The sequence below is a fragment of the Cervus elaphus genome, chromosome 5 (assembly GCF_910594005.1).
Source record: "Cervus elaphus chromosome 5, mCerEla1.1, whole genome shotgun sequence".
In the NCBI taxonomy this organism is placed as follows: Eukaryota; Metazoa; Chordata; class Mammalia; order Artiodactyla; family Cervidae; genus Cervus; species Cervus elaphus.
Window position 1 is genome coordinate 115,325,322 of NC_057819.1, and position 14,627 is coordinate 115,339,948.

At 55.7% G+C, this 14,627-nt stretch overlaps 2 protein-coding genes across 3 annotated transcripts; one reads left to right on the forward strand and one right to left on the reverse strand.

Moving 5' to 3' along the window:
- Positions 1-23: 23 nt before the first annotated feature.
- VAT1 (vesicle amine transport 1) lies at positions 24-6,847 on the reverse strand. The gene is made up of 6 exons (XM_043904724.1): positions 6,343-6,847; positions 3,250-3,457; positions 2,699-2,869; positions 2,504-2,593; positions 1,721-1,962; positions 24-1,560 (listed from the first exon to the last, which is right to left on the reverse strand). The coding sequence occupies exons 1-6, from the start codon at positions 6,754-6,756 to the stop codon at positions 1,477-1,479; spliced, it is 1,209 nt and encodes a 402-aa protein (XP_043760659.1). The 5' UTR covers positions 6,757-6,847; the 3' UTR covers positions 24-1,476.
- Positions 6,848-8,105: 1,258 nt separating this feature from the next.
- On the forward strand, positions 8,106-14,104 carry RND2 (Rho family GTPase 2). 2 transcript variants are annotated; one of them, XM_043904728.1, is made up of 5 exons: positions 8,109-8,381; positions 8,868-8,955; positions 9,770-9,879; positions 10,574-10,708; positions 10,903-14,104. In XM_043904728.1, the coding sequence occupies exons 1-5, from the start codon at positions 8,280-8,282 to the stop codon at positions 11,167-11,169; spliced, it is 702 nt and encodes a 233-aa protein (XP_043760663.1). In that variant the 5' UTR covers positions 8,109-8,279; the 3' UTR covers positions 11,170-14,104. The 2 variants fall into 2 exon arrangements, with proteins under 2 accessions (XP_043760664.1, XP_043760663.1); XM_043904729.1 differs by lacking the exon at positions 10,574-10,708 and having other exon boundaries at positions 8,106-8,381.
- Positions 14,105-14,627: the final 523 nt, after the last annotated feature.

Sequence of the window (14,627 nt, forward strand, 5' to 3'; positions counted from 1 at the left end):
CTATCAGAGGCAGGATCCAGGACTCAGGGTTTGGCGTTTTATTGACACAAACACAAAGGCAGCTTCGGTAATGGGGTGGGTACACAGAAGCGAAAACAATCGCACTTCACATGTTATTTGGCCTCATTCAGATGATGAAGAGGCTAAGCCCCTCCCCCCCACCTCCCATTGGCAATGGCTCGGGTAATAACCCTCCCTCATCCCAGATCCCAGGGCAGAGGGACCTACCGTACCCCTGCTCCAGGAAGTCCCTACTTTGGTTCCAGTGGCCCAGGTCCTAAACCACCCCACTTTGAACCCCTATTTCATCTCCTCACCCACATAAACAAAGTCTGGGGCTGACTGTGAAAAGCTGCCTCCCTGCTCTAAGGAGACAGTGGGCCTCCCTTGACAACAGGGGGAATGTGCTTTGATTTTTACACTGGTCCCAGAACAACACACAGATGGCATGGTCTCTCAGAGCTCTGGCTGGTAAATGCCACACTTAGCTGCAAGGCAGGGAAAGCTCCCCCACCTCTTTCTCCTCCACCACCACAGAGAAACGACAGCCCCAGAGACAGGACATGGCCCAGGCCCCAGGAGGCTAGGGGCTGGCCCCCCACCCACTGGCATACACACAGATTTTTGGCAGTGTTGTGGGACTGGGGAGCAGTGAAACCCCAGCTCCGGCAGAACAAGGAAGGCACTGGGGAGGACGGGGGAAGAGGAGGTGTGAGGCAGGGACCCCCACATACACCAGCAAGGTTTCCATTGCTAAGGCACTGAGAACAAATCCAGAGAACTCAGTGAAGGGCTGAGGGGGCTCCACGTCCCTCCCACAGAGGGGGGCTGGTCTGACTCCCGCCCCGGTTGGAAGAGGCACCTCTGGTTGAGAGTGGCAGAACACCTGGAGTGGGAGCAGCCCGATTGTGCTCGAGAAGTTGGCGACAGGACGAGGCCTTGCGACAGGGCGGGGGCGCTGGCTGGCCCGGGTTGAAGGGACACTAGGGCGACAGAGGGACATGCTGGATTCACATAGACTGGCCCCATATCCTGAGCTGACATTTCATTTCTTTGGGGAGGTGTGGGGCAGGGGCATGGCGGGCGATGAGGGGTAGGCGGAAGCACACAGAAACAGGATGGGAAGGAACTGGCTAACCTTAATCTTGGCACAAAAGCAGCACAGTGGGCCTGGGGAAAGGGTGGGGGCAGGAAGCAGCTGCCTCCCTCTGACCCTCCCTGTCCCCTTGGCAGGGCCCAGACATCCAAGTGGTCACTTCCCACCCTCTTCAGAGGGCAGGAAGGCGGGAGGGGGAAGCCCTGACTGAAGAGAAAGAACAGGGCAGGGGAGAGGTCATCACCACGGGGACCTTGCGGGCAGAGAGGGCAATGTGTGGTGACGGAGGATGAACCGAACAGTGAGGGTCTGGTGGCCAACAGCACACGGCTTCCTAACTTCTCTCTTTCCCGGGCCCCGAGGGTTGCCTAGCCCCTGGCCTAGTTCTCCTTCTCCGGCCCAGGCACCAGGAGGACTTTGCCCACATTCTTCTTCTCCTGCATCTGCCTCATGGCATCCGCCACCTGGAGAGGAAGACAAGACTCTGCTTTCAGCGCCATCCGGCTCCTCCAGCAGCCAGCCTAAAGGGGTCAGCCCTCTTCCTCCCCAGACTCCTCCTCTGAGGACCCCCGAGCCTTCCTGGGTGTCCTCCCCAGGCCCTCTCTGCAGAGCCACCACACTCACCTTCTCAAAGGGCCACACGGAGTCAATACGGGGCTTGATGTGGCCCTGGTTGTATAGAGCGAGGAGGCGGGTCACCACACTGCTGACCAGCTCCACCTCGCCCTCCAGGTAGCCCAGGTGGAAGCCACAGACGGCTCGGTTGGCTGGCAGCAGCTGCAGAGTCGTCACGCTGAACTGATTCCACCACGTGCGTGCCAGGGCCATCAGGTTCCGCTTGGGGCCCGTCAGCAAGTTGGCCATTCCTGAGGCAGAAAAAGACATAGCCTGTGAATCCAGGGCCCAGGCACATCCCTGCATGTCTGGATTCATGCTCATCTGCCCGCTGCAGGCCCCTTACAATTATCCATGCCGGCACCAGGAGTGACAGGAGAACCTTCCACCACCTGCTGGCTACCTGGCCCAACAGACTCAAAGATTGCTCTGAGCTTTACTTATTTATTTTGGGTGTGAAGTAGTTTTTTAAATGAAAATGCAGCTGGCCCAAGAAGCCTGGGAAGTAGGACAGAGGAAAGCAGACAGGTTGATATTGTATCAGGAATAATCCCCAAACAAGAACACAGAACACCGAATTTGCTATGACTCATGAAAGAGAAGGACAGTAGGTACACCCAGGAGGCAGCAACCTGAATGCAATAACCAGGACCATCCTAACAGTGATGCTTTCTCAGAGCACCGGAGTCTCCACACCTTCTGCCTTCAAAAGCCCCGGGCCCCTAATATCCCACCCCTCCAACCCACAATACTTCCCCAAACTCCCCCTTCATCTCTGGCCCACTCACTTACCATAAGTGACTACTTTGCCCATGGGTTTGAGGAGGTTGTAGCCCTTGGCAGTATCTGACCCACCCAGAGGGTCCATGACAATGTCCACACCTGTCACAGAGTAGGGGGCCCAAGAACAGCATTAGGAGTCACAGATCCGGAGATGCCCCACCTCCCCAGCCCCATGCCATCCGAGCCCTTCCCATTCCCTGAGACCTTTGGGGGAAATCTTCTTGATCTCATCCACGTAGTCAGTCGTGTGGTAGTCGATGGGGTGTGTGACTCCATTCTCCTTCAGCACCTCGTGCTTGCTGGCTGAGGCCGTTCCGAACACGGTCACATTCTCCACTGTCTGGCACAGCTGCAAGGCAGCCATACCCACACCCCCTAAAGCAAGACACTTTCATAAGGAGGGCATATGGGGTCGCCTAGCCACCACTCCCCATTTCCACCCCTCAAGGATCCAGCCCATCATTTTGCCTAGGTTCATCCTGGGGCTTTCTTCCATCATCCCATGTCTAATTTCCAAGACTGACAACTGGGGGGAGGGAGACTGGCAAGGAGAGGGTGCTGGGCGAGGGCACGTTGCTATGATAGCACACCAGGTTGGACCTGGTGCCTTAGTGTTACCATGGCAACAACACTGCAGAGGCCTCTGGGCACCATAGGCCGAGGCAGCCAGTGTTGCCATGACAACAGTCCAGACATGCAGCAGGGAAGGGGCCTGGAAAGAAATCTGGGTGGGATAAATGGAGGGTGCCTGTCACCTGCAGCCATGTGTACCAAGACGCTGTGGCCAGGCCGTAGGTTGCCAAAGTCGAAGAGGACCATGTAGGCTGTGATATAATTGACCAGCAAAGCAGCAGCTTCTTCAAAAGTCATGGTCTCCGGCATCAGAAATGTCTGGGCTGAAGGCACAGTCACCTCCTCCTGCCACATGCCTGACCGGATCAACACCATCACTCGGTCCCCTACCTTGAAGAATGGAAAAAGAGACTGAATCACTTTGCTATATACCAGAAACTAACACAACATTGTAAAACTATAATTAAAAAAAAATTTAAAAAGCATCATTCATTCACCTGCTGGTTATTTACAACATTCCACTGTGCACAAGGCCCTCTTTCTGGCAATGAATTAATAGTACAAGCAGCAGCAGGGCTCAGGGTAATGGTTATAATAACAACAATAGTAAATATATTATCAAAAACAATAACAATGTATCTTTGTTGACTGCTTACCAAGGGTCAGGGCCTATTGTAACCACTATATATAATCACTCAAAACTCATATCAGCTTCCTGAGGAAGATACTAGCCTTATCTCCACTTACAAATCTTACACTTTACTATTGTGTAAGAAGCTTATAGTTAGGGCAGCATGAAATACTGGTGAAGATATCAAACTGCTCTGGCTATTAAAAAAAAAAAAAGGCTCCATTGTTTTCTGACAGTATGATCTTGGGCAAATAAACATTGTCTAACCTTTTTGAGCCCCAGGTTTCTTATCTGTGAAACAGGGCAGTTAATGAGGATTAAGTGGCAAAAAATATATATATATCATTCAGTGATTTTTTAGCCTAATGTCTGGCACACAGTAAGAACTTCATAATGTTAGCTAATAATCATGACGACAATGATGACAATACCAGAAGCAAGGAGGGGCAGTCACCAATCTTAAAACTGAAGGAAAAAAAAAAATTGAAGGAATAGGGCAGTATGTGCTAAGGGCCATATGAAAGTGCAGGTAAAGGTCTCTGAGTAGCACCCAGGGCTCAGAAAGAACCTTTACCCAGTGACTGGGGGAAGGGGCAATGGACTAGGAGAGCCAGCCACACCATCCTACCTATCAGGAAAAGACATCCCTCTTCCCCTTCCCCAGGCCCTCAGCCAACTGCACAAGAGCCTCCTAGCAGAAGGGAAAGGGAGCAAAGAAAACAGGAGCTTCCCCTCCAGTTTAACCACCAGGGTCAAGGGAAGGACAGGGGAAAGGGGGCAGTCTGTGGAGGAAAGCCTCTCATGGTTCTCTGAAGAGCGTGGAGAGGGAGGTGTGGGTGCTGTTCCAGGACAATCTGAGTCTGTCTTGGATCCTGCCAGGAATGATGGGAATTCGGCATAGTAACCAGACTTGGGATCCATGGGGTAGGGGGATGGGACACCCACACACACCTTTTTTTTCATGTCCTCAAGCCCCCACACTCCACTGAGGAGGAATACTGAGGGCAGACTAGCATCTTTCTTCACAAGCACTGGCCTGAGATGAGGTGGGAATGGCCTCCCCAAGACTCAGGACTAGCGGACTCAGAAATAACCATCGAGAGCTGGGAAAAGTGTGGTCAGTCTAGGTGGTAGCTAGTCCCAGATTTGGTCCAGTACAAGGTCCACTCACCAAAGTTAATGCTCATCCCTCAGCCCAGGACCCCTTCCCAGCTAAGATATCAGAAGCGAGGAAGGGCTCTCCCCTCAGAATTCAGCCTCTTACATCAGATTCTTACCCTGGACAGGATATCCTGTATTTTCGAAGCGGAAAGTGTGGGGAGAAGGGGTTAGGTAGTTGGCCTTGAGCAGTAACATGAACTAAAACTCCCATCAAAAAAAAATATTCCTCTTAGCACCTTCTTGGAGTAGGGTTAGAAGTCAGTGGAAAGGGCGGGGTGGAAGCTGAATCCAGGGAGAAGCCCTTTAAGGAGGAAGGCGATGTATGCTTGTACAATAAATCCAAAATTCCCAGCTCTGGGATCTGGGGCCGGTAGGTCTGGCAAGATGAAGCCTGCCTTTGGTGAGTCTCTCCAGCAGGGGCCTGATTTGAAAAGAAACCCCTCAACAAACGACGTGCAAAGGCCTTATTACCCCAGGTCTCTCAAAAAGTTGATCATTTGGATCTCTTCGTTGTCTGGGGTTTTGGCCAAGATTAATGATAAACAAAAAGGAGACACAGACCGGCAGAGCTGGGCCAACCTGCTCACGGTGCCACCGCCCCCCACCCCAGTCCAAATGGGCACCGGGCCCGGTTTCCGAGGCGAGGGTCCCCTCCGAGGAAGGCAGAGGTGGGTTCTGCCTCAAGTTCCCAAGGGCGGCGCCCCTGGGGTCGTGGTCGGCTTGGCTGAGTCACGGGCGGAGGAAATGTTGCTGTCACGGGAGACAGAGAGCCCAAGACAAAGATCCAGACACCCAATCTCGCCCCCCGCCCCCCCAAGCAGTCCGCACTCCTACCCCTACCCCCACGATCAGTGGAAGGCCGGTGTTCGGGGAAGGGGGTGGCGGACTCCCTCTCCTCCATGATGGGCGTGCCCGTCTCCCAGGCCGGGCTCTGGGAGGGGCCGCCTCACACCCCCACAGACCACGGGGCAGCATGTGACTAGGGCTCTGGCACGGCCCGGAGCCCCCGCCCAACTCCGACTACAGAGCTCTTCAAGCTTCCTTGGCAGGGGTGGGGGGAAGGTCCCCACCGTCACTCAGAGTCACAGACGACAATTACCCGCGGAGAGTTCAGTGGGCAGGGGTACCGAATAGGTTTCACGGGTGGTGGTAGGGGGGTGGGGGCAGCCGGGAGGCTCACTGCGCGCATGCGCAAAGGCTCCTTATTGTTTTCCCACCCACCCAGCACCACAGCCGCTTCTGGGCGGCGGCCACGATTAAAATGTTTGGGGAGCGGGCAAGGGCTCCCTCTCAACCCCCACTCCCCAACATAAATCCAGTTCCCCAGGAGCCTCAGAGCACAGTCTCCTGTCCTGTGCTCTTCCGAGCCCGTCTACCCGGGTTCGTGCCAGTTTCCCCCAGCTCTGCCACACCCCCGGCGCCCGCCCACTCGTGCCCCACTGCCCGGTAGCCTGCGCAGCCTCTCCCCGCCCTGCCCGCTCACCTTGCGGTCGTTTACGCCCTCGCCCACAGCGATCACCACGCCCGCGCCCTCCAAGCCTGGAGTGACGGGCAGCGGCGGGAGCCGATCGTACAGCCCCTGCCGGGCCATAAGGTCAGCGAAGTTGAGCCCGCAGGCCTTGACGCGCAGTGTCAGCTGGCCGGTCCCCGGGGCTGGGGGCGCGGCCGGCCGGGTCTGCAGCTTCACCTTGTCGTAGCCGCCGAAGCCGGTGAGCACGAGACAGCGCAGCAGAGGCGGCGGCGGCGAAGGGGCGGCGGGCCCCTCGGAGGCCGCAGACGGCTGAGCGTCGCCAGCTGCCTCCGCCTTCGGGGGCTGCGAAGAGGCATCTTCTCCAGCCCCTGCCTCGGCCGCCGCCACCGCGGTGGCCGCCTCGGCTACCTCTCTCTCGGCGGACATGGCTGAGACTCCCGACGTGGGCGCACAGCTGGACGGAGAGTGCACCGCTGGGGAAGGCGGGGCGCGTCAGGACTAGCGGAGGCTGCGGACCCTGAGCGGGCGGGGCGGGGCGCCGAGACGGGGGCGGGGCCTCGTGCGCCGACTTAAAGGGCCAGGGCCACCCGGCAGGTGCGGCGGGAGCGCGAGAAGTGGAGAGGAGCTTATGGGTACGGACTCACGCGAGATCACTCTTGGGATCAGGAAGACCGCGAGTTAATTTATGTATTCATGACAAACAAGTTTTAAAATATATTAAGGGACAGTCTGAAGGACGATCCCAAAACCTGAGCTTACGTCAGATGTGGGGAGCCAGCCACCTGTGGAGCGGAACTCGACTCAGCTGGTCCTCAGGCTCTGACACTACCCATATGTGATCCACTCTTTGTGTTCTTGCAGTCGCAAGCTGGAGCAGGGTGACCGAGCCATCTGTCTTTGTTAAAGCTCTGTGCCTCAATTGTTCCTTCCGTAAAATGGAAATGATGTTGCTTGCTCCAGTTATCCTTACAGGGTAAAGATACAATTAAATCGAGTATCCTCTATTTAAAGAAGCCCTTTTGAAAGGTAAAAGATGCCATGTACATGCAAAACAGGTTTGATTGATGTTAGGCTCCGAATTAAGCCTGAAATGATTTTAGAGCTTGTCTCTGGTTCCAGCAGGGCTGTCTCCCTGGGCAGTTCTGTCTTCCTCTTCTTTTTCTCTTCTCCGCGAAGCATCCACCAGAGGACGCAGCTTCCCCAAAACTTTCCACCCTGCGCTTGGCTGGAGAAACTCAATCCATGTTTCCTTGCTAGTCCGGGCCCGCGGTTAAATCACTGCAGCTCCAGACCCGGCCGGCCGTTGCCATGGAAACGGAAAGCCATGACGTCACCATTGTCCTGGTAGTTGTGTTGGAGTCCTTTCCTACATATCCTCAAGACTCCCTGGACTTGAGAGTGGAGGAGAGACACTAAACCAAAAAGACTCCTTTTCCCCCCTACCTTCTCGCGCCCCCTTCAGTTCAGAAAGTGGATGGATGCCTCCGCGCGTGTCCTCAGTAGCACACCGACGTTCACGCGTGGGCACGCAGAAGGCCCAAGCCTCATGCGTGTGCAGCTCCCACCCTCCCTCTGAGAACTTTCTCCGAACTCCGCCCCAATCCCAGGCGGGAGGAAGTCAACTCAGTCAAACAACCCCGCTCAGCGGGCCCCAAACCCGCAGGGGCCCTATCACTCCGCGCGCAAGAACCCTGTTCCTGGGCCCCTGGCCCCGCCCCTCTCCTCTGGGCCCCGCCCCCCGGCAGCGCGGATGGGAGGCGGGGCCGGGGGCGCGGCCGCCGGGTTGGGGGCGGGGCGGAGGGGGGGGCCGCGGCCCCGGGAGGGGGCTCGGCGCGGGCCCGAGAGATGCCGGTGTCGGCGGCCCGAGCGGCTGCAGCTGCAGCGGCGGGGGAGGCGGCAGCGGAGCCCGGGAGGGGGGCTGCGCGGGGGGCCGGCGCGTAGCCGGGACCATGGAGGGGCAGAGCGGCCGCTGCAAGATCGTGGTGGTGGGGGACGCCGAGTGCGGCAAGACGGCGCTGCTGCAGGTGTTCGCCAAGGACGCCTACCCCGGGGTGAGGAACCGGCGTCTTGGGAGGGGGGCGCTGGGGCCGCGGGGGTGGGTGATTGGAGCCTGGGGGACGGACGGAAATGGGTGCTGGGGTAACCAGGGATCCAAGAGAGGGGTTTGGAGGACTGGGGAAGGCGTTAGGCTTTCTGGAAAGACTGCAGAGGTTTGGGGTGGGAGGAATTGGGGAGCAGGGTGAGATGAATGGGGCTTGGAAGAACCAGAGGATCCCGGAGGGGGCGCCAGGGGAATGTTGGGGTGGGGGTGTCCTAGGCATTGGAAAGAGGAAGAATTAGGGCCTGAAAGGACCGAGAAGGGGGTCCGGGAGCCTGGCAGAAATTCCGCTGAGGCAGCCGCTCCCGGGATCTCCCCGTTGCCCAACACCGGACCAACTTGGGTCCTGGGGCTGGGCTACACGGGGTGTGGGAATTAGGAGTGCATTTGTCTGGGGTGAGGACTGGAGGATCTCATCTTGACCCATTCGTGTCTGCAGAGTTATGTCCCCACCGTGTTTGAGAACTACACCGCGAGCTTTGAGATTGACAAGCGCCGCATTGAGCTCAACATGTGGGACACTTCAGGTAGCCAAGTCCCTCGGGGTCACCCTGACTTCCAGACCTCCCCCTAATCCCTCCCTGGACTAGATCCTTAGGCTCTAGTTCAACCCAGCCCATCCATCCAATTCTAGAAGGAAGGAAAATCAATATTCTGCTTAAAGCCAGGGAAACTGAGGCAGAGCTTTCAGAGACACATAGAAACCTTGTCCTGAAGGAGAAAGCCTGTCCCCTTAGCTGGATTCTGCATACCTGGGAAAGTTGGGAAGGAATGACTTTTGTTTTGGAACATATTTCTTAGGAGATAAGGCTGGGTTTAGAAAAGACATTTAGAATTTCTTGGGGTGAGGGGGTGCAGCAGGAAACTGCTTCTCTAGACTGAACTGTAGAAATCCAAGATCAGTTCTCAGGAGGAGAGTGGAAGAGCTCTGCCCCTGCCCGTTCATCTTCAAAAAGGGAGGGTGTTTTGTTTTGTTTTAAATTTTTGCTTGGCTCCCCTAGAGAGCTATAGAAGATGTCTGTCAAAGCCCAGAAAGCACATGCAAAATTTTGTGAGAATGTTGAATGATTTCATGAGCTTCTCAAAGACCCAGAAGAAATTCAGAATGATTACTTTTAGAGAACCCCCTAGGGAAGTGAAGAGCTTATTTCTGCCCCTAACCTCCCTTCTGTCTGCTCTGCTTGGAGAAACAGACTCCTTGAAGGGGGTGAATACCTGCTCTTTCCCATTCTCTGCTCAGCATGCCTTAACCGCCAGGATTGCTAAGGTCTCCCATTCCCTTCCAGGCTTTCCTCCCTCTCAGGACCCTCGTCTGTCCCCTCCCTTCTTGTCTTCTCTCAGGTTCCTCTTACTATGATAACGTCCGGCCTCTGGCCTATCCTGACTCGGACGCTGTGCTCATCTGCTTCGACATTAGCCGACCGGAAACACTGGACAGTGTCCTCAAGAAGGTGGGAGCCTGGGGAAGCAGGACAGCTAGACTGAGGGGGACAGGGAAACACATGGACCAGGAGGGAGTTAAAGCTGAGCATGGCCATTAGAAAGAAAGTGTGTGACACCCTCAACTTTTCCCGTCCTCCCTGACTTCCTGGAAGTCAGTCCTAGAGCTGGATATGGCATCTGGGGGACATGGGGGACAACAGAGAAAAGTACTCAAGGGATTACTAGTCCACCCTCCTCATCTCCTTGGATTTGGGAGCCCCTGGATGAAGGAGATGGGAATGCTGCTGCTGGAGCTCGGGAAAGCCCCTGCGGTGTCCTCTGCAGGCCCCTATTTCCATGAGAAAAGCCCAAGGTGAATGGACAGAAGTCAGCTAAGGCAGCCCTAGTTCTCAGTCGCAGTTGTGGCAAGAGAGGGCGGGATTGGTCTGTTCCCAGGAACAAATTTGGGAAAGGGGGTGGGAATGGGAAGGTTCCAAGCTATCCGACCCCGCATGGCCCCCACCCTTGCCTTCTCCTTCTTTCCCTTCTCCCACACCTCTGCCTGCTTTTCAGCCCAAGCCCACCAGTGTCACCTGCTTGCTTAATTACAGGGGAGAGACTAGAGGGGTGCATGATTCCTGCATGCTGTGAGCCAGGGGGGTGGTTCCTACATGTTGTGCCTCCTCCTACCCCTGCATAACTTTGTTTTCTTGCTCCAAATAGTGGCAAGGGGAGACTCAAGAGTTTTGCCCCAATGCCAAGGTTGTGCTGGTTGGCTGTAAACTGGACATGCGGACTGACCTGGCCACACTGAGGGAGCTGTCCAAGCAGAGGCTTATCCCTGTTACGCATGAGCAGGTGGGCCTCTTGATCTGTGACCTAAGACCTCTCACCTCTGCCCCTCCCAGCCTTTTTTCTGAAAACACCCTATTTGGCTAATCCCTTGCCCTGGCCTCTGACCTGATCCCTTAACCCCCTGCCCCAGCTCCCCTGCCCCTTGCTGAACTGCAGGCTAAGTCCCATGACCCTCTCTACTCACTCCATCCTTCCAGGGCACCGTGCTGGCCAAGCAGGTGGGGGCTGTGTCCTATGTAGAGTGCTCTTCCCGGTCCTCTGAGCGCAGCGTCAGAGATGTCTTCCATGTGGCCACCGTGGCCTCCCTTGGCCGTGGCCACAGACAGCTGCGCCGTACTGACTCACGCCGGGGACTGCAGCGATCTGCTCAGCTGGCAGGACGGCCAGACCGGGGGAGTGGAAATGGGAACGGGAATGAGGGTGAGATACACAAGGATAGAGCCAAGAGCTGCAACCTCATGTGAGGGGCCCTATGGGAGGAGGAGGGGGGCCTGGGGCACAGTTGTCCCACTGCTGGTCCTGGCTCCCTGATCTCCTGACTCTGTTTGGGACTTTAGGGCGGGCGAGTGAACAGTTCTCCCTGACAAGGGAGTTGGAGGCAGAAGGGTGCCTCTCTGTTCCCCACATCCTCATTCCGCTCCTGTCCAAGGCAAGTTGAGGGAACCAGCAGAGCAGGCATCTGGGCTGTGGGCTGGGATGAGGCCAGGGGTCTGGGGAAGCCAGCAGCAAGCAGTGACCTTGGTTGAGTCTCAGTGTGTGAAGGGTGCCTTCCTCCCCACCTCTAGTCCCCATATCCTGGTCCTGGCGCTCTTCCCCAAGGAAAGTGTCCACTCGCTGACCTTCCTTCTTCCTCACCTCTCATTTCCACAGCTGTTCTCACTCATCCTAACCTCCAGGCAACATGCACTAAATTAAAAAGCAAATTGAGAAGCCTCTCCCTCTCCCCCTGCCCCCATCTACCCACCAGTCCTAGCTCCCTCCCTCCCTTCCCCCAGTAGAGTCCAAATAAAGCCCATGTCCATGGAAAATGACTGTGGCTTTAGTTTTGTTGCTTTCTTAAAAAAAAACAAACAATCTACCAGTGTCTAGTAGCTGGAGGGAAAGTTAGGCTTCAGGAAGAACTTCCCTGTCGATGCTCACAGATGGAGCAGAGGAAAAAGATGTGGGTTGGATCAGCAGTGTCCTTTTAGGAGCCAGAGGTGGGAGAGAGAGGTGTCTTGGGACTATTCATCTCAGTTAATGAGCCAGACAATCCTAAAGCCATTAGGGGGGTTTAAAGTGGACTGATGTGCAATTCATTACTTAGCCCAACTGGGGCCCCCTGCTAATGTGGGAGGAGGCCTGCTGAAGTGGTCCAGGACCCTTGATCACTATCTCCAGCCCCAACTTGGAATCAGCTGGTGCCCTGGGAGCTCTGGGGTGGGAGGACATTAAAAGCCTCTGCATCCAGCTGACCCCATGCAGAGTGAAGTTTCCCAAGGGGACAGTCATTTGATTCTGGGGTCTCCTTGGTGGCTGGGGCAGGGGCTGACTCCATCTTTCCATCCTGAGCAACTTGATGATTTTGGAGGGAGCACAAGATAAGAGTTGAGGGTCACATCTCCTCAACCTCTGCTAGACAAGGAAAGCCAGTGGAGGGACTGGCTAGAGTACTTGTTGTCAAGAAAGACAGTGCTGGTCTGTTTTCTCCGGAGTCTGGTTTCACATTGCCCTGTATTCCCTCCCTGGCTCTGATCCCACTGGCCTCTTTTTGGTGACATTCTCCCCCAGGAACCATCCATGGCTCTCCCCTCCCCCAGCCCCAGCCCGTTCTTGAGACACACTTCTGGGAGAGAACACAGACCTTACCCTCCCATCTGCTGGGATCCCCCCCTTCTAATTCACAGCCCCTCCCTCCCTCATTCATTCAGCAAGTGTGTACTGAGCACCAACTGTGTGCCCGACACTGGCTTTGGATTCTGAAAGGACCAGTCTCTATACTCTGGAGGCCAGCCCAGTGGGGAAGAGAGGTACCCCCGGTGTGATGGTGCCTCAGTTGTGGGAGCTCCTTACAGCCTCAGAAGCCCGTCCTCTGAGCCAGGTCCTTGAGGGTCGAAGCGGAGTTTGCCAGGCAGGGAAGGGGTAGGAAAAGTACTCTGAGTGGAGGATACAGCATGTGCGAGCACGTGGAGATGAGGAAGAGCATGGCACTGGCACATTTGGGGCTGCCACGCCAGGGAGAGAGGAAGACAAGGCTGGGAAGGTATATCGATGCAGGCCCCGCAAAGGAACCAGGAGTTCATTCTGGGGATGTGAGGTGGCCAAAGGGGTTTCAAGCAGAAAATGAAGTGACCAGATTTGGTTTTTTGGATAGATGGTTATTTGGATGAGGTGACCCGGGGTGTGGGGGTGGGGGTGGGGCTGGGGGATTTGGCTCTGTGATGCTATTAAAGCTATTAAAATAGCTTCTCCCTTGGGACTTCTCTGGTGGCCCAGTGGTTAAGACTGCTTCCACTGCAGGGTGCATGAGTTCTGTTCCTGGTCAGGGAAGTAAGATCCTGCATGCCGCAATGTGTGGCCAAATAATTAGCTTCTCCCTTCCCTTTGCCAGGGTCCAGTCTTGAGAGGAAAGGAAATTCCTACCCCCTCCTGGCTTGTCAGACACTCCGTATTCTCCCTCTTCCTCCGAGACCCTGTCCATCTCAGCCAGTCTCCTCAAGGATTCTGGGACGGCTTCAGGGGCACTGGGTACCCCACCCTCTGAAACTGAGACCTGCTTAGGGGCTAACTCCAAGATCCTCTGCAAGTCCTGGACCTGGACCGAGGGCGCTGGAGAGAGCTGGGGCCCAGCTCTGTGGATCTCAGTCTGGCCCTAGAGGCCTGACCCTTCCCCCACAGGGGCCTGACTACCATTGTCTTGGGATTTTGGGGCTGTGGCTTCTCATCACTTTGGTACAAAGCAGGCTCAAGCCTGTAGCCGCCCAAGTACATCCCAACCTCCCTCTCCTGCCGGGCTCAGGGAAGGCAAATGCATTTCAATATCCGCCTAAAGCAAACATAATTAGGAAGATAAATCAGCTGGAGGAACCCCCAAAGTTTAATACATTTCTAGTACCACCGGGAACAGATTTTTGTCCCCTCTGCAGGTCTGGGCTGCCAGACGTTTTATTTCCACGGAGAAGGCTGTGCCTCTGGGCTGAGGAGCCCAAAGGATAGGAGGAGGGAATGGGACTGTTCCTGTTCCTAGATCCTCAAAGGCCCCTGTGGGCTGGAATAGGGGGACCTACCCCCACCCCAGATGCAGAAGTCAGACCCAGCTTCCTCCCCTGCAGCTGTTCCCCCCACAAATTAGACACTCGTTTGGGAAACAATGTAGCCTCGTTAATCATTTAATGAAATAAACAACTAATCACACTGTGATGCCGCCAGTGCTTCTTAACACACTCCCCCCGCCCCCAATCAGCCTGCCCTGCAGGGAGGAGGGGAAGGAAGGGATGGCAGAGGGGAAGAGCCTACAGCTGACAGAGGGTCTTTCCCCTCAGGACCCCAGCCTTTCCAGAAGGGATGGTCATGGAAAGTGCTTGAGATCTGGAGGCAGAGGTCCAAAGATCTGGGTCCCCACTCTGCTGCTGCTTCCCTGGGGAACCTTTGGGGAGCCCTGCAGACATCTGAACCTCGGTTTTCACACATGGAAAAGGGAGCTGATGGCCACATCTGCCTCACTACGCTGTTGAGTATTCAGAGAGGAGAAAGAATGTACAAAAGTTGTTTGACCCTTTGGGTCAGACCCCTTTGGGTCTGAGTTGTTGTCAAGCTTTATTATTTACAACGTCGACGCCAGGCTTGAGTGTCTCTAAAGCAGGCCTGATGGAAGCAGGAAAAGCTGCTTGGAGGGGGCCTCTTGCGCTGGGCTTCAGGCTGGGGACAAGAAGGGGAGCTCAGT

Coding starts and splice junctions, on each gene's coding strand:
- VAT1 (XM_043904724.1), bottom strand. CDS start 6,756: ATGTCCGCCGAGAGAGAGGTAGCCGAGGCGGCCACCGCGGTGGCGGCG. Junction 3,458..6,342: donor AGGGCGTAAACGACCGCAAG/GTGAGCGGGCAG, acceptor CCATTCTTCAAG/GTAGGGGACCGAGTGATGGT. Junction 2,594..2,698: donor CAAGAAGATTTCCCCCAAAG/GTCTCAGGGAAT, acceptor ACTCTGTGACAG/GTGTGGACATTGTCATGGAC.
- RND2 (XM_043904728.1), top strand. CDS start 8,280: ATGGAGGGGCAGAGCGGCCGCTGCAAGATCGTGGTGGTGGGGGACGCC. Junction 9,880..10,573: donor TGGACAGTGTCCTCAAGAAG/GTGGGAGCCTGG, acceptor TGCTCCAAATAG/TGGCAAGGGGAGACTCAAGA. Junction 10,709..10,902: donor TCCCTGTTACGCATGAGCAG/GTGGGCCTCTTG, acceptor CCATCCTTCCAG/GGCACCGTGCTGGCCAAGCA.